Source organism: Danio rerio, chromosome 10, assembly GCF_049306965.1.
Source record: "Danio rerio strain Tuebingen ecotype United States chromosome 10, GRCz12tu, whole genome shotgun sequence".
Classification (NCBI taxonomy): Eukaryota; Metazoa; Chordata; class Actinopteri; order Cypriniformes; family Danionidae; genus Danio; species Danio rerio.
The window spans coordinates 38,487,001-38,512,517 of NC_133185.1; the positions used below are offsets into that span (position 1 = coordinate 38,487,001).

At 35.8% G+C, this 25,517-nt stretch overlaps 1 protein-coding gene across 9 annotated transcripts in view; it reads left to right on the top strand.

Annotated features, from left to right (window-relative positions):
• The window catches only part of ryr1a (ryanodine receptor 1a (skeletal)), a 142,288-nt gene that overhangs the window by 82,944 nt on the left and 33,827 nt on the right, over window positions 1-25,517 (top strand). For 2 of the 9 annotated variants that reach the window (XM_068223834.2, XM_073914986.1), the window contains 16 exons: window positions 1,270-1,440; window positions 4,453-4,512; window positions 4,589-4,723; window positions 6,150-6,262; window positions 6,381-6,477; window positions 6,563-6,669; window positions 8,701-8,752; window positions 10,091-10,183; window positions 16,680-16,779; window positions 17,375-17,454; window positions 17,540-17,616; window positions 17,690-17,763; window positions 19,878-19,895; window positions 23,145-23,225; window positions 24,200-24,288; window positions 24,384-24,512. In XM_068223834.2, coding sequence (XP_068079935.2) covers window positions 1,270-1,440; window positions 4,453-4,512; window positions 4,589-4,723; window positions 6,150-6,262; window positions 6,381-6,477; window positions 6,563-6,669; window positions 8,701-8,752; window positions 10,091-10,183; window positions 16,680-16,779; window positions 17,375-17,454; window positions 17,540-17,616; window positions 17,690-17,763; window positions 19,878-19,895; window positions 23,145-23,225; window positions 24,200-24,288; window positions 24,384-24,512 — 1,476 coding nt within the window. Of the gene's footprint in view, window positions 1-1,269; window positions 1,441-4,452; window positions 4,513-4,588; window positions 4,724-6,149; window positions 6,263-6,380; window positions 6,478-6,562; window positions 6,670-8,700; window positions 8,753-10,090; window positions 10,184-16,679; window positions 16,780-17,374; window positions 17,455-17,539; window positions 17,617-17,689; window positions 17,764-19,877; window positions 19,896-23,144; window positions 23,226-24,199; window positions 24,289-24,383; window positions 24,513-25,517 lie in introns of those variants that run through there. The other 7 variants (XM_073914987.1, XM_073914989.1, XM_073914988.1 and 4 more) reach the window with 4 other exon arrangements.

Here is a 25,517-nt window from a genome sequence, read left to right on the forward strand (position 1 = left end):
GAATCTCAAGAATGATCAGTGGAAACAGAATATACCTGAGCTCAATTTAGAGCTTCACGGCAAAGGCTGTGAATACTTATGTACATGTGATTTTCAGCTTTTTTAATAAGTAATCTTTTTTCACATTGTCATTATGGGCTATTGTGTGTAGAATTTTGAGGAAATAAATAAATTTAATCCATTTTGGAATAAGGCTGTAACATAAAAAAGTGGAAAAAGTGAAGCGCTATGAATACTTTCCAGATGCATTGTATAGGCTTTGCAGGGTTAAGACCAAGCCCAGAAAACCATTACTCTACCTTAACTGACACACACTAGTATATTGTCTCTTTCATGAAGCTTAAGCAGAATGAAAATATTTGTTATTCATTCAAAAGCAGCCGTTAAACATTGCATTCAAGTCAGTAACTTGCAATGCGTAGAAATTTTTTAATGATAGCCAATGTCTTAAATTTGGAAAGTGTTGGATTAGAGGAGCAAAACTGGTCCAAACCTGATATGCGTGACCAAAGATTAATGAAATTATTTCTTTTTCTCTGTAGGTAAGAGCTTTTTTTTTTTTTTTTAAATATGGTAACCTTAAATTACTCAAAAGTAATAATTTCTCTTTAGTTTTTTAATTACCTCCACTGAATGAGTTTTACAGCGCGATTGCAGGTCCTCTTCCTTCCTCTGAGTCTGAGCATGTTTTGACTATGCATGCCCTTGCAGATCTTTTCAGTGCATGGAGTGTGTTAAGCTCTACTGACAAATTACAATACAAGCCTCCTTGTAATGCCTGATTTTATTCTGTGTCTAAGCTAAGATGATGTTACAGTTGAATGACTCTGTCCCCTATTTGATGTTGCCGCCTGTTTGTTAAGAATACAATTGAGAGTTCAGCTTCAGTCTTTTTATATTATGCCTTGTCTTCCCCACTAAGCCCCACTGTTGTTGTCTATTCTGATGAAAAGCAACCCTGAACATTTACCCTTCCTTCCCTCTTAATGACCCTATTAATCAGAATGACTCATTTCCAAGGACTGTTCTCTAAAGAAGTCCTAACTTAAAGATAAAATCTAATAACTGAAACAGTGCCTTCGAGTAAGGATGGATTGGAGCGTTCAGTGTTCTGGGGAAACAGGAAGCTTTGATTTTTGTTTAACGAATTAGGTGGACGTCCAATTTTTGGTCTTGGAAATCTTATAAAACGTGTCGTATAGTCTCACTGGAGGTTATTTCATGATGTCTATGCCAGTTGTCATGCTTTGAATGTTACTGTCATCTCAGGCTGGAGGGTCGGATGTGGAGCGTACCAAGAAAAAGAGACGGGGGGATCGATACTCTGTGCAAACGTCCCTCATTGTGGCCGCACTGAAGAAAATGCTTCCCATTGGACTTAACATGTGTTCTCCTGCAGACCAGGAGCTGATTAATCTGGCAAAGACACGTTATTCTCTGGTATAGTGCTCACAGTATTTCTGTCTGTCTGTTTGTATGTATATCTTATGCTAGGTTCAGACTACACAATTGTTTTTGTCTCCAGTTTTTAACCCCAAAATTCTTGTTTTGTTGTTGACAAGACACTTCAGATTCATGTTGCTTCCTGACCAGTCCTTATTTACCTTCTTTAAAGTTGTCAAAAGGCAGAACTAGTGACTGACTAAATTAAATAAGCATTAATATAAAATGTGTTATGGTGAGGCATTGGCGCAGTAGGTAGTGCTGTCGCCTCACAGCAAGAAGGTCGCTGGTTCGAACCTCGGCTCAGTTGGCGTTTCTGTGTGGAGTTTGCATGTTCTCCCTGCCTTTACGTGGGTTTCCTCCAGTTTCCCCCACAGTCCAAAGACATGCGGTACAGGTGAATTGGGTAGGCTAAATTCTCCGTAGTGTATGAGTGTGTGTGTGAGTGTGTGGGTGGATGTTTCCCAGAGATGGGTTGCAGCTGGAAGGGCATCCGCTGCGTAAAAACTTGCTGGATAAGTTGGCGGTTCATTCCGCTGTGGTGACCCCAGATTAATAAAGGGACTAAGCCGACAAGAAAATGAATGAATGAAAGAATAAATTAATAAAGTGTGTTTTGAACTGGCTATCTATGTAAAAGAAAAGTCCAAAAAAGAAGGGAAAACCAAAATAGTAGACACATTGCATCATTGTCTGTCTTTCTTGTTGCTATCTTTACGAGCTGTGTGTGGACTCTTTAGTGCTTCCGCTGGTCAACATTATAGATGTTAACCTACAGTATGTTCATTGCATAACCCAAAGCAAGTGGTGCTCACTGCAGAGCCACTTGGGCAGAGCTGAGCTCCAGCAAGGGGGAGCTTGAGCTCCAGCTCCTCCTTCCTTTCACTTGTTCTACAAGTGATGTCACTGAGGGTTAGGGGTGGGGTGGGTGTACACATTAAAACAGCTTATAGGTGGAGGATTTGGAGCTCAAGTTCCCCCTTATTGGAGCCCAAGTGGCCCTGCAGCAAGAAGTGTCTCACACATAGTGGAGTGCCAGGAAAAAATGATAAATTTTACTTTCGGAAAAAATCCTGGAGCATCATAGACATAGCATTGTGTGTTATTAAAGAGCAAGTTACAACACAGTTAAGTGAAGTTTAATATTAAACTAATTTTGAGAGGAGCGCGTGCTCATGATTGACCCAGCTGACCCACATTAGCTAATCACGATCCTCCAATCAAAGAATCCCAAGTCACTATATATATATATCCTCATTTCCTTTCTACAACTATCTTCCTCTGGAAAAAGCCCCCCTCCTCCCCTTCTTTCACCTTTATCCAGAATGGGCGGCATGGTGGCCCAGTGACTAGTACTGTTGCATCACAGCAAGAATACCAATGGCGGCGGGTCCTCGCTGGGCCATCGGGTATTTCTGTGTGGAGTTTGCATGTTCTCTCTGTGTCCACATGGGTTTCCGCCGGGTTCCCCGGTTTCCTCCCATCATCCAAATATGCTCTATATCAGGGGTGTCAAACTCAATTCCTGGAGGGCCGAAGCCCTGCACAGTTTAGTTCCAACCCTGCTCCAACACACTTACCTGTAGGTTTCAAACAAGCCTGAAGGACTTAATTAGTTTAATCAGGTGTGTTTAATTATTGTTGGAACTAAACTGTGCAGAGCTGCGGCCCTTTTGGAACTGAGTTTGACACCTGTGCTCTATATTATAGACAAAATAAGCCTAAATCTTTTTTGTAAATGTCTTACTCTCAGAAAGTTCACCTTAGCCTCAGCAGCGGTGGAGTTTTGAGATCAACCTGAGCTCAATCTCCCCTCGCCCTGTAAAAGGGAGAGAGCTCTCGACCCGAGAATCCCCTGAGCTCAGGGCTGTCTCCCAGGACAGCATACCAAAAAAGCTATTTATAAATCATGAGCTAGGTGTGAATTCTTGAAATACTTATTTTGCAAACCACAGAAAACGAGGCAACCATTTTAATCACACTTAAAGGTTATATAGGAACACTTACAGGATCTGAAGGAAGAAGAAACTGGTCCATATAAACTTTGTAATAGTTACTGACAAAGTCCCATACATAAATAGACTGTGCTGCCCCTTCCTTTTAATAACAAACGGCTGATGTTGCAGGGTAGGTTATATATAAATCATCAGAACAGTGACAGGAACAAACACAGCACCTGGTATTTATCTCTTTATTCCCCACAGCTGCATATCTGCCCATCTCTCAGTGATAATCTTCGTGTCATGACCAATGCCATGATCCACTGCGCTTCGCTAGTGTCTGAACGGAAAGGTGCGTTTACATTTCCCCCCGATCCAGCACTTAATATTTGGCGATGTCGCCATATGGGCAGGCAAAAGATTCGAACACAAAACGAATCATTCATTAGACTCTGAGTCAATTCTTTCCTTGAAGAATCAGTGGTTTTAAACACAGTGCACTTTTTTAGATTTAGATCTTGTCTGGATGTTTTCATTCATTTAGAGCTGTGTTACACTCTGCATGGAAGGTCAATTTTAAAAACCCATAATAGGGGCTCTTTAAAAAAATGAAATCTTTTTGCATCCCGACACATTGTTGTTTACACAATAAAATGATATATACCCTAATTAAATATTAATAATACCCTAAATTATTATAGGGTATTATAAAAATATTATAATACCCTATATTAAATGAGTAATTCCAGAGTTGGACTGATATTGTGTAGTCTGAACCCAACATGACTCTTAATTAAATGTATTGTTGGTGTAACTTGAATAACTGAATTATAACACATTTACGCTCATTTGAATTGCTTTATTTCAACTTATTTTAGCCAAATGGAATCCAAGAGCAAATGTGATTTTGAACCAAAGGTGTCAAATCACTTTTATTTAAATTGTGAATTAAACTGGAACTACGTTTGCTCTTGTTAATAGCATTTACTGTTTATAAATATGAAGATTCGCTTTAGGTTGGTCTATAAACAAGTGAATTAAGGCTTTCTGTCGTCTTGTTAACCCATAGAAAGACACAGATGAGGAGGTCAGAGAGTTCTTGCAAAATAACCTGCACCTTCAGGGAAAGGTAAGTGTATGTCTGTGTGATTGTGCTATTTTTGGATGGAGTCTGAATGCTATATCTCTTTCTCTCCTCTTCTCAGGTTGATAACCCATCTATGAGGTGGCAGATGGCACTGTATAAGGAAATGGCAGGAAAGGCTGAAGATGCAGATGCCCCAGAGAATGTGGTCAAGAGGGTTCAGGAGGTCTCTGCGGTCCTTTACCACATTGAAGTGGTGAGTTTTAATTCAAAGTCGTGTACATTTTGGTGACCAGTCACATACCCTGCCACTATACTGCAGCATCAGGTCATATTGCTTTAGTCAGTTCTGTGTAGGTAAATCATTGCAAATTTTTTTACTGAAATTCTGTTTACCTTAAAAATTAACTCTTTTGCCATGAAGATAGACTTGGCTTTACTTTCTTAATAAATATTAGAAATGCTTATATATTAATGTATAAGTTTAAAGTGTCATTTGTCTTTTTTTTGATTTGATCTTGTCTTTAGGTACAATCTCAAGAGTTTTTTCCCACAAGAATAAAATTTGTTGCAAATAAATTATAAATTGTTGCTTATGAAATGTATAGGCATTTTTATGAAACTGGGCTTTACTGTCACTTCTGGTCAAGTTAGGGCCTCCTTGTTAAATAACAATGGCTAGTTATAACATTCATACGTGGTTAAAGTTGAAATGATTAGCCTTCATGTAATATTTAATTTCCTTTAGAAATATTTTTTAAAGGGCGACACAGTGGCTCAGTGGTTAACACTGTTGCCTCACAGCAGGAAGGTTGCTGGTTCGACTCTTGGCTGGATCAGTTGGCATTTCTGTATGGAGTTTGCATGTTCTCCCGGTGTTCGTGTGGCTTTCCTCCTGGTGCTCTGGTGTCCCCCATAGTCCAAACACATACGTTATAGGGGAATTGAATAAACTGAATAAGACTACATGTGCATGGATGTTTCCCAGGGATGGGTTGCAGCTGGAAGGGCATCCGCTGTGTAAAACATGCTGGATAAGTTGGCGGTTCACTCCACTGTGGCTTCCCCTGATGAATAAAGGGACTTAGCTGAAGGAAAATGAATAAAGTGCTGTTTCATGGATTTTTTTCAACTTATTTTTTAAACAACAGTTTTAACAACTCATTTCTTTTGTCTTAGCCATAATGGCAACACATACTATTTTCTAGTTATTTTGCAAGATACTAGTATTCAGTTTAAGTTCAGTTTAAAGGCATAACTAGGTTATGAGGTTAACTAGGCAAGTTAAATAGGCAAGTTTGTTTCTAAGGGATCTAATAATATTGATCTTACAAATACTGTAGTTTGAAACAATTTTTTTACTGCTTTTGATCCAGCTAAACTAGAAGAAATAAGATTGTCTCCAAAGCAAAAATATTACAGGAAATACCATGAAAAATAGCCTTGCTTCATTAAATATCACTTGGGAAATATTTGAGAAAGAATAAAAATTTCACTTGAGAGGTAATAATTTTGCCTCAATTGTAATTTATGCTGTATAATACAATATTAAGGCTTTAAAAAGACCCCATTGTTGGTATTCCTGGAATCAACCCCAAAAATTGTCCCCTGAGCATCTTTATCTTAAAATCAGACTTTTTTTTTTTTAACACCTCTTAAAAAAAAGTCTTTACCTCCTTCAGACGGAGCACCCTTTCAAGTCCAAAAAGATGGTTTGGCACAAACTGCTGTCGAAGCAGCGGCGTAGAGCGGTGGTGGCCTGTTTCAGGATGACTCCACTTTACAACTTGCCCAGGTAATAAGACAAGACAGATCCTATTCATTATCAGTCATTTCTGCACCAGCCCCAGCTGTTTCATAAAATGAAACGAGGAGAAAAAGGTTCAGAATATACATTAACGTCTTTCTTTCAGACACAGAGCATCTAATATGTTCCTGGATGGGTACAAGCGCAACTGGATAAGAAATGAAGGCTATTCCTTTGAGGACAGAATGATTGATGACCTGTCTGTATGTGCTCACACATTAGCAACACAAAACATGCATTTAAGCAACGTTTAGACATGTAATCCACATAATGTTCTTCACAATGTAGAAAGCATTGGAGGAGGAAGAAGAGGAGGAAGAGGAAAAGGAGACAAAGCCAGACCCTCTTCATCAGCTCATCCTTCACTTTAGTCGCACAGCACTCACTGAGAAAAGGTGAGATCCCTGCTCAATTAAACACTTGGTTACTAGTGTCAAAAGAGAGCATCACATGGCCATGACGTGGCTGTTCTGCAGACTGCTCGAGACATATACATTGTTCACATGGCTTTATGTAATCTAATACAAAATAAACCAATTCTTAGATTTACAGTATAATAAACATGTTTACAGGTACTTGTTAATAGTTTTTCAGGTAGTAGCTGGTTTTAGGAAAATACTATGAATTAGAGATGTAGAAGAAGATGCAGATTAAACACTTTATAAGTACTAATAAACAGCCAATGTCTTAATAATAAACAGGTAATAGTTAAGAGATGTGAGACTAATGGTAAGTAAACCAATATGTTACTAAAAATGAAACTAAACTAAAGTGTTACTAAAATTCTGATTCAAATATCAGCCATTTTTTATTTAATCCTAAACCATTGCATTATTAACATTGTGTTGTAAAAGGCAGATTTTATAAAACTACCATGAAACTAAAACTGTTTGTAATATGAACAGAAATACAGGGTTCATACCATCATGGAAAAGTCGTGGAATTTTGGCATGGCATTTTCCAGGCCTGGAAAAGTTTTGGAAAAACAGAAAAATGAACAAGGTTTTGGATAAGTCATGGAAACTACATTTACATTTAGTCATTTAGCAAACGTTTTATCCAAAGTGTCTTAAGCTGTGTTCACACTAGAGCTTGTACTTGTGAAATTCTGTCGTATGGTGCTGTGAAAAGGAGTGGTATTTACCAACATGATTAGACGTTAATAAAAGTGAGTGATTGCTCCATATTTAAAATTTCTTATTTCCAATTTTGTTCTATTGGTTTAACGCAATCATGTGATGCGATTTCGCAGGTAAAAATTCACCAAGCTTAAACTTTCAAATGCAGTAAAATGTGAACCTTGTTGCACACGCTTGCGTTTCTGGTCTGCCTCATTCGCATGCCTATGAATGGAAGTCTATGGAGCGAAAAGTACAGTATGATCGCAGCTTTACAATAGAAGTAGTTTTACCTCCTATTGCTAGTTTAACAAACTATTAACATCATCTAAAATTTGTTTGACAAATATCTGTATACTGGAATGGAGGTTAGTTGTTTTTACTTCTTTTCTTGGCCAAAAACATTAAAACTAAAGAGATTGTTGCTTGTTTTATTATATGCTGTAATAAATTTAAACGTTCATTGTTTTTCTTATGATTTACCACGTATACGTAGACATTACAGGAAACATTAGGTCATGAAAATTGTTTTGAAAGTCTTGAAAAAGTCATGGGATTTTTGTACTATAAATGTGGATGAACCCTGGAAATAAAAATTAACTTTAGATGTTTCCCAATACAACAAATAAAATAAGTGATTGAAAACCATACTGAGTAATAAAAACACATGAAAACTGTCTGTCTCTGGCAAAAACAATAAAGTGAAAGTTGGGTTAGAATATGTCCTGTAAGTGATTTATTTATTTATTTTTTAAGCAAAAAAAAGTTGCACTGGCATTTTTTAGGAAATGCCAGCAGGGTTGGTTTTTCTTTTATGCCAAAAATCATTAGGATGTTAAGTAAAGATCATCTTCCGTGAAGACATTTTATAAAATTCCATCCTCAGATATATCAAAACATAATTTTTTATTAAGGGTATGCAAGGGTATGCAGATTTTTTTTCAACCCTCACATTTTAGAAGTTTAAACTGTTGTTTCTTAAATATTCTCTTATCCTAAAAAACATACATCAATGTTTATTTGCTTATTTGTGCTAAATGCTTATTTATTCAGCTTTCAGATGATAAAATAAGACCCTAGTGATTGGGTTTGTGGTCCAGGGTAACATTAAACAATCCTTTCTATGTTCCCAAAATAATAATTAGTATTTATTTTAATCATACTTAACCACTATCTTTTAAACCGCTAGGTTTTATGCGTGCACTTATAGTATCCTAAGCTTGATATGTTTGCATGTTTTTGGTTTTTCCTTTTATATCTGTTGATTCATTGTTTTTATCTCCTTGTCCTTACTTTTGTCTGTCACAGTAAACTGGATATAGATCACCTATACATGGCATATGCTGATATCATGGCTAAGGTAAGACTTTTTTTGTCTTATTGAAAACTAATAACAACTATTTTTAGCATTTCCTCCATGACTTTGCAGGGTATTTTTTCAGTTTTTTTTTTTCAGCTTTATTGATGACTTGGGCTTTTCTCAAAATTTTAGACATTCTTGTGTTGCTTTGCTGTGAAAATACGCACAGACAACAATCATGAAAATTTGTTATTTCTCTCTTCTTTTTTTTTTTTTTTGCTTTAGCTCAAGAGCAATTGGGATCAGTATTTTATATAAAGGAAACACCTTGACTAAGGACACTAAGAAATAAAATCTACTTTTTATTTGTATCCTTTTTTTAATTTATTTTATTTTTTATTTTAATTAATTAAATTTTTTTTAATTCAAGTGCGGTTTGGATATGTCTTTTCTATTAAGGACACAATGAACTAATTTTATATAAAGGAAACACCTTGACTAAGAACACTAAGAAATAAAGTCTACTTTTTATTTGTATTTTTTATTTAAATTTTTTTTTTAGCTCAAGTGCGGTTTAGATCTGTATTTTATATTAAGGACACAATGAACTAATTTTATATAAGGAAACACCATGGACTAAGAACACTAAGAAATAAAGTCTACTTTTTATTTGTATTTTTTTATTTTATTTTTTATTTTTTAGCTTAAGTGCAGTTTGGATCTGTATTTTATATTAAGGACACAATAACACTGAGAAATAAAGTCATATTTGAGCAGCATTTAGCGTTGCCCAAAATCTGAACAAGCTGCCCAGAATCACAAAATCAAGGAGGAATTGCACCTTTTTTATTATGTATTTTAATTTTATTTATAACCGACAACAAATGTGGACATATTGATCCAGTTTCATAAACAGAGCTTTGCTTAAATTATGATCACTTTTTTATAGGATATATTATGAATATAATTATAATTATTATTATTATTAGTTACATTAGAATATTTAAGCAACCTTTATTAAAAACAATCTTGAAAAAGCACAGTATTGCTGTGCATTTTCAAACTACACTCTGTACACTGCAAAGAATTCTTGCTGTCTTAAATTTTTTAGTTGAATCAAATAAAATTCTACTCATCTCAACTATCAATCAAACTGACTAAAATATAATATATAACTTTGTATCACTTAAAATTTTTACTTGAAACCTGATTAACTTAATAAAATAAGTTAAAGCAACATCTAAATATTTGTAATTACCTTTTTTGTGTTGTTTTAGTTAAAACTAGCCTTACGCCTTTATGGATTAATCCATTAAGTTTTTTCATGTTAACTTTCTTTAAAATGTCCCATCATGGAGCCTAATACCACAAATTTTCTCTTTGTCATGCTGAATGTAGAGTTGCCACATGGATGAAGAGGATGAGGGTGGAGAGGAGGAGAATGAGGGTGGAGAGGAGGAGATGTCCTTTGAGGTGCGACAGACAGAGATGGTAGGGGGAGTCCGGGGGCTGGGGACGGGGAAGACACAAGAGCGGTAGACCCGAGTGACATCCAAACCAACCACTGTATCACCCATCCATTCACTCACATCCCATTTTATCTATCTCTATTTCTCTGTCTGTCTGGCTTGTGCTCTCTGATCTGTCTTTGTCTCTTCATTTTAATATATTAATATCACACTTCTGCATCTTTAAAAAACAGGCTGTGGTTGCACTTTATTTTATGGTTTCCCTATTATACAGTTAAGAATTGTATCATATTAATTAAATATGTGTTTACTATAAGATTATACATTAATTTAGGACTATATGTAATTACTAAAAGATTTTCCAAATTACTACATTTGTTTTCAGGACACTATAATATAAAGTGTTTCCTATGTAGACTTAGGTGAATTGTTGTGCTTTATGCTGTAAAACTCAGCTTTTGGTTAACCTAAAGCTGCAGCTTGTGGGGATTTTATAATATTTAGAAATATTGACAGAATTACTAGAAAATCTTTACTACAAATCTTTTGCACAGAAGATTAATCTGTCATCATATATAATACAATGAGTGTATTTACCCAAGACATGTCAAATACACATTTTATTTGATTATATAAATTATGTTTGTAATAATTCTAAATTATTTAGATTGTTTTATATAATTTTCTATGCTTTTATTACAATTTAGCTGTATTGTTAAGTAATTTTGAGACTTCAAAGAGATTTCAGTGTGTGAAATTTTACTGGCTGCAGCTTTAAGAGTCCAAAAGTAACTTTTAACTTCTGTATATATGGTTGCTTTTTAAGGTTTTGCTTAATGAGTAATGCTCAGTGCTTTCAGAATGTATGTGGCATTTTGGCAGTTTAATCGAATATTGTTTGTGCGAAATACAGGGTTCCCATCCTTCTTGAAAGTACTACAAAGTACTTGAGTTTCAGACAGTTGGATTCAAGGCCTGGATAGTACTCAAAAACAAACACAGTTCCTTGAAAGTGCTTTTAAAATTTGAAATGAAATTAGTTTATGGTTTTGTTTCAGCAAATGTGTTCGATTGTCAAAAACAGAATGAAAAAACTGCCAAAATTTTAAAGTAAGACCACCCTCAGTGGCCTTAGGATGACAGAAAACAGTGGGCAATAATAATTTAAGCTGATAAATAGAAAAAATCCTGAGAAAATCACCAGTTTATGTAAAACCTTTTCTGTCAGCTGGTGGCGCTATGGCTATAACTTAATGTTTGCATATAAATGTCTTCAGGAGAGGAATCTTATCGAACTTTAAAAAAAAATTGTAGGAGTTTGTTACAGTGGAAAACGTAATTTCCTGTTGCCAGTAGGTGGTGCTATAACTGAACTGAAATATTGGCATGTAAACGTGTTTAGGACACGACTCTCATCAAATATTGCACGTTTTATCATTATTTCATAAACCGCATTTCAATATTAGCAGTATTTGACGATAAGTTTAAATTTTTAATGTATATATTAAAGGTGCAGTAGGTGATTTGCCAAAATGCTAATAGGTTAGCATATAAGCTTTGGACGGCAGGGGAGGGACTGTGTTTCAAAGCCACGCCTTCTGAAATTTCAAATGAGCACACCGCGACACGACAGCAGACAACCCACCAGTTCATGTTATTCGTTAGTTTGAAGTGTATGTAGTGGTTGGCCGGCGGCATGCAGGAACTACACTTATTACTAAGCCACACTTACATGCTATTTCATAGCGAATATTCAGAGTAGCAAGGTGAACAATATCGGGAGCGCGTCACAGGCTGTCATTGCTCAGAAATGACCCAATGTGAATATAAAACCAACTTCAGCTCAGTGAAGCAGGCTAGGTGCAATAGCGCTATTTACTGATGTTTTGTTGTTAAACTAAACGTAAATCTACATTATAGATGCTGTCAAAGGCCCCTATGAAACTGAAAATAGTCACGACAATCTATCACTGGGAGATTTTAGTGGCTGAACAACACGTCTGTGCACATAATAACCCACTCATAACACACACTCTACATCAGCTCTGCGTGAAGCTAAAATAGTTTTAAAACAGAACATTACCTGTCTAACAGAAATACTTCAGCCATGGTGTCGTCCTTTCTCCAGCGTTCAAAAGTAACTCCAATTTTGATTCAGGAGTTAAAAAATTTTGATTGATTTTGCTGCAATTGTGACTCTCGTGCACGCGCGGCTCTCATCTATGTGTGCACAAGTGATGCTCATGCAGGCGTGCACACGCTAAGGGCGGATATGTGTGAACAGAGATGCGCAAAAGCCTAAATCTGCATTTGTTGACGGACAGTTTGAGCTACTTATCGGAATTATAGGACGTTTTAATTGAATACTTTTTTTTTTGTTTTATGCCTTACCCAGGATATAAAAATACATATAAAGATCATTTACCCTCCTAAAACCCCACCCATTGACTTGTGTCCTCTGTAGTGGACATTGCATTTTGATGAATTTTCTTTGAATTTTTAGAGCTACTCTGTGAAGTCCTGTTGTACTGTTCTGAGGACATCCTGGGCTTTCTAGTGATATGTCATTTGATTGTCTGGCATGCTAGGAACCACTTCTTACACTGCATCCAAATTGGCCGACATACAAAAAAAGCACATTTTATGGTAAGGAGAGGTATGTAAAATTTAGCTTTTTAAATGTTTTTACTATTATTATTACATATATATTTGTTTATTAAAGTGTCAGGAACAATACATTTAGCTTTCAAAACTGTTAACTTGTTTGTGTTCCAAAACATCATCCTTTTTTAAATGTCCACTATAGTGGACACCAGGACCATCTTAATGTAATTAATGACAGCATGTTGTAGGAGGCAGAACTGACGCAGACAGGATTCTTTAAAAGATAGATGAGGGAGACTCTGATTTAGAGTCAGACAATTAGAGAATTTATATCACATTTATGTTAAAATTGTTTTGGATTAACATCAGTTCTTTTTTTTTTTTTTTTTTTTTTTGAGTTCGGCTCTCTTTCACACTAAACTGTTTCAGAAATTTCAATACAAAAGCAAAAAATGGGTTTTGTTTTTGTGACATTAATATTGGATTAATATCCCTTTACAGCCATATCCTATACAGTTTTGTTGTGTGTGTGTGTGTGAGTGGTGGTCGTTTCGAACTAAAATGGTCCTGTGGTCCACTACAGTGGACATGCTGTAAAATTAAAAATAAAAACAAAACTCTAAATTGTAGATTTTTTTTAACTCAAAGGATGTAGGACATGACAGAAAAAAAAAAAAAAAACTTCGGGTCTCAGGAGGTTACTTTAATCAATACTATTGGACTATGAAGAGACTTTCAACCAGCACAAGAAAAGATGTTTCTAAATACAATCACCTACTGCACCTTTAAGTCGAAATAAAATGTTAAGTACAGTTAAGACTTTCATGGCGCTACATACTGTATGCAGGGGTATCCTTACAAATGTGCTTTATTTAAAACTAACAGTGCTTTAAAAAGTCCTTGAAAGTCCTTGGATCTGCTGTTCGTGAAAGTATGGGAACCCTGGTAATAGTTCTGTTTACAGGTATGTCTGCTATCTGTTCTCTCTTATCTTGATTTCCGTTAACGCATTCACAGTTGTTTTGTGAAAGTGACTAATCAACGTTTTCCCCCATACTGACATAGTATACTGACACACAGACTACAGTGAAAACAAGAGCAGTCTCCTAGTCTGCACACACAGAGGTACAAACATAGAGACACATCCGACGTATTGGATTGTAGGCAACAAATACATATAGATGTATAATTTCACGTATGCACACTCATTCATAGACATGGTAAGAGCAAAGGCTGAGCATTCATAGACATGGTAAGAAGAAATGCACACACTTTTGGGTGTTTAGGCCAGGCTTACAGGGGAGGGGGGTGGCAGGGGTGGGGTGGGAGGTTTGGGAGGGGGGTTGTAATATGCATGCAGCAATTATAAACCTAAAGATTTATTTTGCAAAGCAAGCTTCTGTACGTTTTGCTTTAAAATTGATAAAGTGTACACATTTTTTGTGCATTTTTTGCTTCTTTTATGGATGTAATAAAAAGCAAAAGGCTTGCTTTTATTACAAATTTAATAGTCATGTAATTGTGTTTGCGTATATATCTACATTAAAAGAAAGGAAAAGCAATTGCATCTGATCACAATTTATCTTTATTTTAAAGTCAATTGTTTGGTAATGCTGGGTGAAGGGTTACGTATAGGTTGCAGATGCACTTATTGGTCACTTCTCAACAGGAGACATAGCTGTAGATGAGTAACACCTGCATGGCTCTTTGTTTCTCTGTGAGATGCAAAGCCATCAGGAGAGTTTACTGTAGTCCAACGTTTGCTCTGTTAGACAAACGTGGGAAATTAGTATGACTTTCCCATAACTAATGATGATGGTGCGCTTGATTGGAAGCATGCTAAAAGAGCGTGAGTGAAAGAGACGAGTTTTAGACTATATTCACATCAGCATAGCCCTGATCTTCTGCAGTTTTAAGGAGCTCTCTTTAAAGGTGCTGTATGTAAGTTTTTAACTCTTTTAAAGCATAAAAATACCATAGTATATGCTAACATGCTAAGTGAACATTTTTGTTTATCTGAAAAACAATGCTGAGGCTAGATATTCTTCTTTGAACATGTGTTTTCCATGCTGGAACGCTTTCTTTGTTTTGGTCCCTTTACCCGCACAATGCCAGTTCAGCCAACTTTTATTTCAGCACCCTGGGTTGCCTTGATGGAAAACAGCGAATTTCATTCATTCAGTTAGGAAGTCTCTTAAAGTATGTGACAGCGATAGAAATGGGATCTCTGGTTGACAGTAGCAGACTCCGAAATGAGATGCAGAGTTCCAGATTCAGAGTGGTTATTATTAGCAAATAGTATAAATATTACGAACGTAAACATTAGGTGAGCAGGTTACATTGTAACCCGGTGTACTAACAACACACTGCGTAACAAGATTTGCAGTGATTTGGCTGTTTAATACAAAAAAGTTTAAATACAGCCATTCAGAAGCACATATACGTGCACTTACTGCACTCCAACAAAATGGTGAGGTTTACAATCTAATTAATACATATTAAACCTCTTTAACATTATTAAATGTACATGTTGAATCACTGACATGTGTTGGCTTCCTCTAAATCACAGTTTTAAAGTTCAATTTCAAATGGTTTATTTTATTTTCAAGATCTGAGCTGAACTATCTGCTGCTGCTTTCAGGATATAAAAATGACATTCAGACTCATATAAATAGCATTTAACCTTGAATGAAGCACATGAGGTGTACCTGGGGGGATCATTGTCAGTTGTTCTGTTGTTTAGCTGCAAGAAATAAGTTTCTTAAAATTTTTTGTATTGGTTAGAGCAAAAACTTTTTTTAATATGGAAAATATGCCTTTTATCACATGCTGTTGCATTTATTTAGAACATGAATCAAATCAGCCTTAAATCAGCCTTTAGGTCCAATAGTCAGGCATGGTCCTGTTGATGTTGTCAATCTGGCAACCTGCACTTGCATTTGTTTTGACCCAGGAGGGCAGTACCTAGTTTAACCACTGAGTGTCAAACGTACATACTGCACCTTTAATGCTGTAAAAATCACATTTAAGGGTGCTTTCACACCTACACTTTTGTTTTGGAACCTGTCTCGTTTGCCCAGTTAGCGCAGTTCGATTGGCATATGTGAACAGGGCAATCGAGCTCTGTTCCGCGCCAAAGTAATCGCTCCGAGATCGCTTGAATGAGGTGGTCTCGGCTCGATTGAAACGAACCCTGGAGCGGTTCGATTGCAGTGAGAAAGCGATCCGATCCGAGCGCGGTTATATCACAGTGTTTTATGGATATGTAATAGGCTTACGGCTATATGAAGAGAGAATTATGAGTATGGCGGGAAGTTTCGCGAGTCTCCGGATGCCCGCAAACGAGTGATGATCTCCCGGTAATCTCGCGTCTCCCTCCCGGTCATCAAATAGGACTCGTCGCGCACCCTTCTCACCCTTCCCCACCTCATATCTCCTCAGACAAGTCGCGCGCGTGCACCCTGTCAATCACCACCAAACCACCACCTCTCCTGACAGCTTAGCTTGACGCTGCAGAATACACCCTGACACTCTGACCAATGTAAGAAGAGTTTACTCGCACGTGATTTGTTTTAGCTCTTTTGGTCCGATTAGAAACTTTCCAGCGTGAAAGCGAACCGCTCCAAGAGCAAAGAGCAACAATGTAACATTTGTAATCTCTGTTTCGGAACAACTGAATCGATTCACAGGTGTGAAAGCACACTAAGATTAAAAAATCACTTTTGGTTTATTTATGCTTAGATTTATATGTATGGATGTATTTTGAAACAATTTGGCAGTTTTTGTTTTTTACTATGTTTAGCTTTCTGTAGTTTGTTTAAAGGAGCAGGGAGATTGACCTGAAGGAATGGTATGTGGAAAAGGCGACATATTAATGCTTTCAAACAGTTCATTTTCCATGTTTATCCCTGTAGGAAAAGGAAATGGAAAAGCAAAGACTGCTCTACCAGCAGTCGCGTCTACACAACCGAGGGGCTGCTGAAATGGTCCTGCAGATGATCAGTGCCTGCAAGGGTACTAATTCAACTTTACACACACCTAAAAACCACTGAAGTTTTTAAAGTGCTCTGTTATGATATTTAAAGCAGTGGTTGTCAAACTCAGTCCTGGAGGTTCTTGGGGTTGGAGCTAAAATCTGCAGGACATTGGACCTCCATGACAGAGATTGAGAACCCCTGTTTTAAAGGTTTCTTATTTTATTCTACAACATGTTTGCATGAATTCAAGGACAAAAAAGGTGCTGTATTTGTCTTCACATAATATACAACCCAACATAACATCTTGTTTCATGGTGTCTGAAAAGATGTGCTGAAGTCATTCAAAATAAAGACCTGTACACTAATTTTGACTGATGTAGCCATCTAGCTAAAGACTGCTTTTCTCTCATTTTGATCACTGTGAAGTGCTTTGGTTAGTTTAGTAAAGTCACAGGTAAAATACCTTGATATATTACATTATTTCTGAATAACAATGAAGTGTTCATACCATAATTTTCTGTTTTTACCTTTTGAGCTCCACTTTACACCACAGTCTACATTCAAATATCCAAATGGGAGCACTGTTGAAACCTTTCAATGTAAAAATGTGTCTCTTTTTCGTCTTTGTACAGGTGAGACTGGTTGTATGGTCTCTTCCACCCTAAAACTTGGCATTTCTATTTTAAATGGCGGGAACTGTGAAGTTCAGCAGGTTAGTTGTGAAAGACCTACAGTATATTAAAGATTTATATATTATGATATATTGCTTTGTTACCGGATCAACAATTCCCTTGCAGAAAATGCTGGACTATCTGAAAGACAAGAAAGATGTGGGTTTCTTTCTCAGTGTTCAGGCTTTAATGCAGACCTGCAGGTATTTTGTGATTGAAAGCTGTGGTCTTTCTCTTTTTACACTAGATAATTGATTGTTTGAAAATGCTTTGCAGTGTTTTGGACCTGAATGCCTTTGAGAGGCAGAATAAAGCTGAGGGTCTAGGTATGGTGTCAGAAGAGGGTACAAGTAAGTAACATGAATGATCCAGAGTCTTTTTTTATCATGCACCAATATATTGACAAGCTGAAGGTTTTTATATTAAAGGTGCTATAGAGTGTATTGATTTAATATGCATTTTTTTTCTCTGATATCTACTTAGTAGGTATGTGACTTAGAAAAGTTAAAAAATTCTCCAGAAATGTTGTATATGCTCATTTATAACCACATAAACAAGCCCTAAAATGAAAAGCTCTGTTTTGATCATATTTGTAAGGTTCGTTGTTATAGGTTTCAAGCTCACAGTTCATGGGAAGGAGGAGGCAGGAAAAATAATGTGCAAAATAATATAAAAAACTAATTTTTTTACAAATAGAGTAGATGCTTTGTTAACAATCTTTTCAATTGAAGTGGATGTATTTTTTAAGAGTGAGTAAGATATCTTAAAGCCACCGGAGTAACCTATTTTGCTCGAGGGTTGTTGTTGTTTTTAATGTCATAGAATAAATTGTAATTTTACTCATTAAAAGAGACAGACGTAGATGTTTTTAGTGTTGTATTTTGAAGCTTTAACTTATGTTAAAATAAAGGCAGAAATTATCAACCTCTGCGTAAACAAATGGGTTTTACAATACAATATTTATTTATAAAGCACATTTTAGAAATAACTGAAGTTGACCAAAGTGCTGTACATTGGAGTACTAAAGAAAATAAAATGTAAAAGGAAACAATTAATAAGTAAAAGATATAAATAAACAGTAATCAAGGGGTGTTAAAGCAAGAGTGAGTTGTATAAAGTGTATTACTGTCCTATTACTTCTGAGTGATACAGTATGACACTTATATTTGGCAGTCAACTTGAATTTTTGGCTCATTACATATATAAAAATACAAAATATACACGTTGAACTAACTAAATATACAGTTAAACAGGCCTTATAGCTCTTGGGGGTGGTACTAAATCCGTATATCCTGTATTTTGCTTTCTGACGAGCTGTGAAAACTCTGTAGTAATGCTACCTACTTCCCAAAACTGCTTCTTTTAAGGCTCCCTGCCTCTCGTTTTTAAAGAAAAGAGTCCTACATACAGTACATAGTTGTTTTGTTTTAATTTCACTAGGTAACATTGTGGCCAATCAAGCACTGCCTGGGATGTACATATTAATGATCCCATGTGTATAGTTGGAGTCAGTGTTTTTCGTAACATTTGACCTGCTTTTCACTGGGAATTTCTAGAACGAGGAAACAATTGTAGTGAGTGACAGTTCAAAATGACCACTACTGTCGTGTGTGATGATGCCGCGGGACAAAGGGATTACGAAAATGTCTTTAGGTGTAACAGCAGTTTGCAGCACTGCCACCAGGGGACACAAATGGACGGGATGCGAACAGACAGAAATATTCAGTAGCCGTACATATCCTGCTGAAGATGAAGACGAAATAACGAAATGAAGCGTTATAATTACCTCATAAATCATTCTAAACTTGTTAACAAGCTTTTCTAATGTTGTAAACTTAAGTACAATGAGGGTTCATTTTGATAATCAAAACAAAAGAAAGACAACTAAAATGAAAGTACAAACAATCATAGAGAAAATAAATACATAAATAAAGCAGTGTTTTAGCCTAAATATAGAGAGATGTGCAGTAGGCTATTTGTTATTTTACAGTGATAGGGCAATAAATAGCTCTTATTATTCAGCTATGCCTAGATATATACTGAAATTCATTCTATAGCACCTTTAATACCAGCTGCTAATGTAATTTGCTAGTATAGAATAACTATAGAGGATAAAAATGATTGTTGAATCCATAAATGTGGCCAAAATTAGCTCCTATTCAATCATCCATCTGTAATCATACATGTTTGGTCATTCTAACCTGGAAATGCCGCATCATTTGTTGACAAAATTGATCAGTTCAATAAATTAATCAGCGATCATATTATCACATACTCCATTTGTCTCCAGATGTAATAATCGAGTCTAATATGATGCCAGTTGACAGACTATGAAATTGGTCATGAATAATTCCCTTTTCACTCCATGTCGTCTGTTTGCCCTCAACTCACCATCACTCTTTTACCATGACTATACTTTTGTCCCCCATCTCTTTTCATTCCTCCTTTCCTTCACGGGCCTCAGACATGAAGCTAGAACGGGGTAAATAACGCCTCTGTCCCTCTGTTTTTCATTTTTCTCTACCTGTCACTCCTTTCTGTCCCTTTTTCTCTTTGAAATCAGTTTTATTTTAATTTTTAATTTTATATATATATATATATATATATATATATATATATATATATATATATATATATATATATATATATATACACATAAAAGTATATATATGAATTTTATCACTCAAGGAACTGCAAAAACAACTTTTGCTCACATTGCAAATTCAGATTACCAAGCAGTACATCTAATTTATTCATTCACACTGACTCCGAATGTGACTGAAGTGTTTTTCTCTCCCCCCTTGAGTGTTGAAACAGATCTACTGTAACTCTTAAGTCTCTGCATTGTGTCTAGTCTGTAGAAAAGGAGAAATAAAATGAAGTTTACAGTAACAACATGCTGCATAAACAAAAACATTTTTGTCCATTATGTTGTTTTTTGCATTCATTAAGTTTCATTTCATGTAGTTGTATGCATCAGCTTTGTTCTTACATGAAAAAAGACCTTAACTTTCACATGGCAGCACTAATATCCTTATTGAATTTAAGAGGATTATATGTGTTTTGTTACTAGCAAATTCAGGGGTCAAAGACATGTTGGTGTCTGCATCAAAAATAAATGCAATATAAATAAACAAAGTGATTTTATGTACATAGAGAGCTTATGATAATAAAACGCTGCTAAATTAAGTACTTTAGAGTATCAACTAGCATGTCATTATTTTGTCTGGACCTGACTGTATATTTTTCAACACATAGAAATAAGAAGTATGAGGTTAAATTTTACATAAATATATGCATTACACAGAATTAAGATGATTCACTTTTTTACTTTTTTTAGTTTCATATTTTGTTGTTAATTGATACTGACAACCAGATTTCATCAAATAGGACATGAATCCTGAATTAACATCTTTGTTAATCCTGGAACATCATTTTTGTTTGAATATATTACCCATAGCTATTCCTTACCCCTAAACCCAACCATAATTGTAAGTTATTCCCCCAAATCAGAGGAGAATAATAGTTGGATAACAATCATGAAGTATAAACCTACACTGTAAATGTATCCCTTAATTCTGATTGGCTGATTGGAATGTTGTTGATCCCATATTGGGACATCGACACAGTTCTAACATTTTTGACTCCAACTGTCAGCTTTAATTTGAGGGTATTTACATCCAAATCAGGTGAACGGTCTAGGAATTACAAGAGTTTGCAGATGTGCCTCCCACTTGTTAAGGGTCCAAAAGTAATGGGACTCCCTCAAATTAAAGCTGACAGTCTTCAGTTAAAACACATCTGTTTGTTTCATTTCAAATCCATTGTTTTAGTGCATAGAGGCAATAATGGGAGAATTGTGTTGATGTCCCAAAATTTATGGACCTGACTGTATATTAAAATGATCATTCTAAATTTCGTTATATTTCAAATTATTAGAACCTTTTTGCTTAAAAATGGAGAAAACGTTTCCTACTGAAAAAATCAGCTTAAACCATCCTAGGCTGGTTGGCTGGTTTTAGCTGGTCAACCAGGCTGGTTTTAGAGGGGTTTTGGCCATTTCCAGGCTGGTGTCCAGACATTTCCAGCCTGGTCTTAGCTAGTCAGGCTGGGAGATGACCAGCTAAGACCACCTTGACCAACCTACCCAGGCAGGGAGCCCAGCCAAAACCAGCTATGTCCAGCTTAAACAGGCTGGTCAAGCAGGTTTTAGCTGGATTTAGCTGGTCATTTCTGACCAGCTAAGACCAGGCTGGAAATGGTTGGAAACCAGCTTGTAAAATGGCCAAAACCCCCCTAAAACCAGGCTGGTCAACCAGCTAAAACCAGCCAACCAGCCTAGGCTGCTTTAAGCTGGATTTTTCAGCAGGGACCTACGATAGAGGCAAAGGTCAATAAAGGTTTAAAGTAATGTTTGTTATTCTTTTAATATGTCATCAAATTAATCTTATTTTAAGTGTATCTGAAAATATTTGTTAGCATATAAACTATTGTTACGCTTTATTAGACGCATGATGTTTTATTGGGTGTATGAAGCATTTGTATTTCTTATTATTTGTACCTCATTTAATTTATGTATGAAAAAAAAAACTAATTTAATGCCATTTTGTTCTTTGATTTGATGCTTGTAAACCCGTTTTTGTCTTTGACCCAGATATAATTTACTAGTTCCACCCATTGGTTATGAATTGAGCCAAATTTGATCTAACTCTGTCTTGGCTTCAAGATTTGCACCTACTGTAATATAACCCTAAATGTCCTCCAATATTTACCCTAGCTTAGGTATTGCCTTGAGGTAATAATTAATCTATTAATCAGTCATACATAATTGGACACATCAAAACACTAGGCTATGATTAGCAGATTAGCATTAGCAATTTAGTATTTAACATGCTTAGAATTGTATTATCCTAAAATAAAAATAGCTGGAATTATCACAGAAGATTTTATGCTGGAGTCTCTGACTTTCATGTGGCTTTGTTGATTTATTGACCCGCATTTTCCCTCCCCAAAACACAGCTGAGGTTTAGGATTACAGTAGGTCTGTCCCGCATGTCAAAGTAACGTCTATGTTGGGCTTTTATGTTGTAATTAATCCCTCCATGTGTTTAAGCCACAGTTTATGTGATTGTATATCAGTGTTCTTATATCTGTGTTCATAAATGCTTATTATTGTGTATGTGTACAGTTTACGTACAGTATATGTGTTGTGTTATTTGGTTAAAGTGTCATTTTGTGCCGCTGTATTTCAGTTAAAGATGTTGTGATTTTGCATAAGGCTGCGTCTCAATCCACTCCTTAGTTCCCTATGAAGTGACTCAATTAAATTGTGCTATTACTGACATATGTAATTATATACTTGTTGCATTACATATTAAAATAAAAAGGTATATCACTGATATGAAAAAATAGTTTGTCTTTCATTCCTGATGATCTTTTAAATATGAGACATCAATGAACATAAGTTAAACTATGCATTCTGGGATTTTTCAGTGGCTAAACTGGGGAGTAGATTGGAACACCACCACAAATAATATTATTTTCTGCCTATTTTCTCCTGAAAGTGACAAAAAGTTGCAGTTTGCACTAACATTATAACATGAGAAATTCTGCTAAATTTTTCTCTTTTCAGTTCTAATCAGACTGCTTCTACACTAAACCTGAGATCAGTTTCATAAAGACACGTTCGCCTGTATGTGATGTTCCCACATATTTCCTTCCTTTTGCATAGGTGAGAAGGTCATGGCTGATGACGAGTTCACTTGCGACCTCTTCCGCTTTCTCCAGCTCCTCTGTGAGGGTCACAACAATGGTGGGTCCTCATTCTGCACATTTGTAATGTGATTTCTTGCAATTAGTTTTCATTAGTGCTCCACATCTGTTAAAGGGGATAGTTCACTCAAAAATCTAAATTAAGTAAACATTTACTCACTTTTGGTGTTGTTTTGATTCTTTCCTCATTTTTCAGAACACAAAAGCTAAATAATAAAAAAAGTATAAGTACTTCTTCACTCTGATTCACCTTGGAAAATCTAAATCAACTAGATAAAAATATCTTGTCAAGACAAACTTTGATGTTTAGGGCCAGGCCATAAAATTTTAAGAAAGATTAAAATGCTTGAGACTGAAGATTTTGAAGTCAAGCTATCTATCAAACATAGAATATTAAGATTTTAAAAGGTTGTTAGCATGTTTTAGCACATAAATAGTTTGTTGCTAGCCTGTTTTAACACATTGTTAGCATGTTTTCGAACTGTGCTGTGATGTTTTCCACAGTGTTTTACTTTTTGATGTTAGTGCACATCACTAATCAATTCTATTTTTTAGCACATTTTCAAAGTTTGCCATGATGTCTTAACATATTTTATGTATTTTTAGGATTCATAAGCATATGTAACATGTTGCTTAAATATTTTAGCATGTTGGAAGTATGTTGTTAACCAGTTTTGAACATTGTTAAGATTTGTTAACACATTAGTAGCTTGTAGCTACTATTTTTAACATCGGCACATTGCTAGCATCAATTAGCATATTGCTAATATGAATTAGGCTACTTGTTACTGTAGGTTTTGCTGGAGAGCAGAACGTTTAGTATCAAGCCACCATAATAAAAATCACAACACACAAAATACAACTTGAGGCATTCAAACACCGCCAGGGTGGGTAAATGATGTTTTAAATGTTTTGTCTAACTTGTATTACACATCATCATATTGTTCCACACACTGTGTCGATGGTTTTGATTGTTCAGATTGTTTAACCTTTTACGAGTCTGCTTCACTTTAGACTTCCAAAATTACCTCAGAACACAGACAGGCAGCACCACCACCATCAATGTCATTATCTGTACAGTGGATTACCTGCTTAGACTACAGGTGAGGCCATGTTTACCTTTCAAACCCTGATAAAGTGTAGCACATTTCTGTATTCTGTACATTTATTTCTTTGACTATTTGTTTTCTTCCTCCAGGAGTCCATCAGTGATTTCTACTGGTATTACTCGGGAAAAGACATCATAGATGAACCAGGAAAGCGAAACTTCTCTAAAGCTATGACTGTGGCCAAACAGGTTTTCAACAGTCTTACCGAGTATATCCAGGTGTGTCATTATTAATTTATTTTTGCGTCAATGACTAGAGGTGTGAACCTATAACGTAATTCCTATGGTTTGGTTCGGTTACAATTATCATGCCATTGATTCGGTTCAATTCAATATCTCGGTGCATTACGGCGCATTGATGATGCTTTCTATAAACAATTTGATATTTTAGCAACACAATAATTCAGTAGTGTATTAAAATGAATAATTCATAAATACATTTATATTTATATGTTACTTGTAATACAATTTTGTACTTCAATACTAGCAGTCAAATATATGTACTGTACCTTTAATTTTACCTGCTCAAATAATCTATCAAACTAAACTAAAGTAGATGCCTAGAACAACAAGAACATTTAAAGCAATTAAACAAATATAAATATTATCCTGCTTGCTTTTTAAGCGTTTTTGAGAGAGTTCTTAAACGCCTATGATTGATCACCCGCTCAACAAAAAGGGCTGCGATTAGCTCTAATGGTCAGCTGTTCAGCAAACAGTGACACAGACATGGATGTTACACGGCCACGGCTGTCAGCTGCTTTATAGACGGTGATGCAGTGGAGAAAACTCGCTCTGCAGATACGCTTATGTCTGGATTCCCAAGTAACGTTACTGTTGTAAGAGCCGAGAGAGGAGGTAAAACGTTACATTACAAACACGGCAGCTGGTCAAAGGGGCAAACAGAAGCGAGATAGTTTACAGCTTTCAGTTTTTCTTACTGGGTTCAGATGTACTTCCCTGTCAGTGGCAACCCAGTCACAAGCAGTGAATTGTGCACAGTTATCTGCTTTTTAAATAGTTGCAGTGTTTTAATTACTCACGGTCTCCTCCCTCGCCATGGTTCTCTACTATATAACGCATATGTTATAAATTGCATCAGTAAATAATAACCGGTTTTAATTATTACTGAACTGATACTTAATTTTTTGCATCTACATCACTGTGCATCAAAGAAACAATTAATTCTGACGCCCCATCAATGACAGTCCGATCGATTGGTTT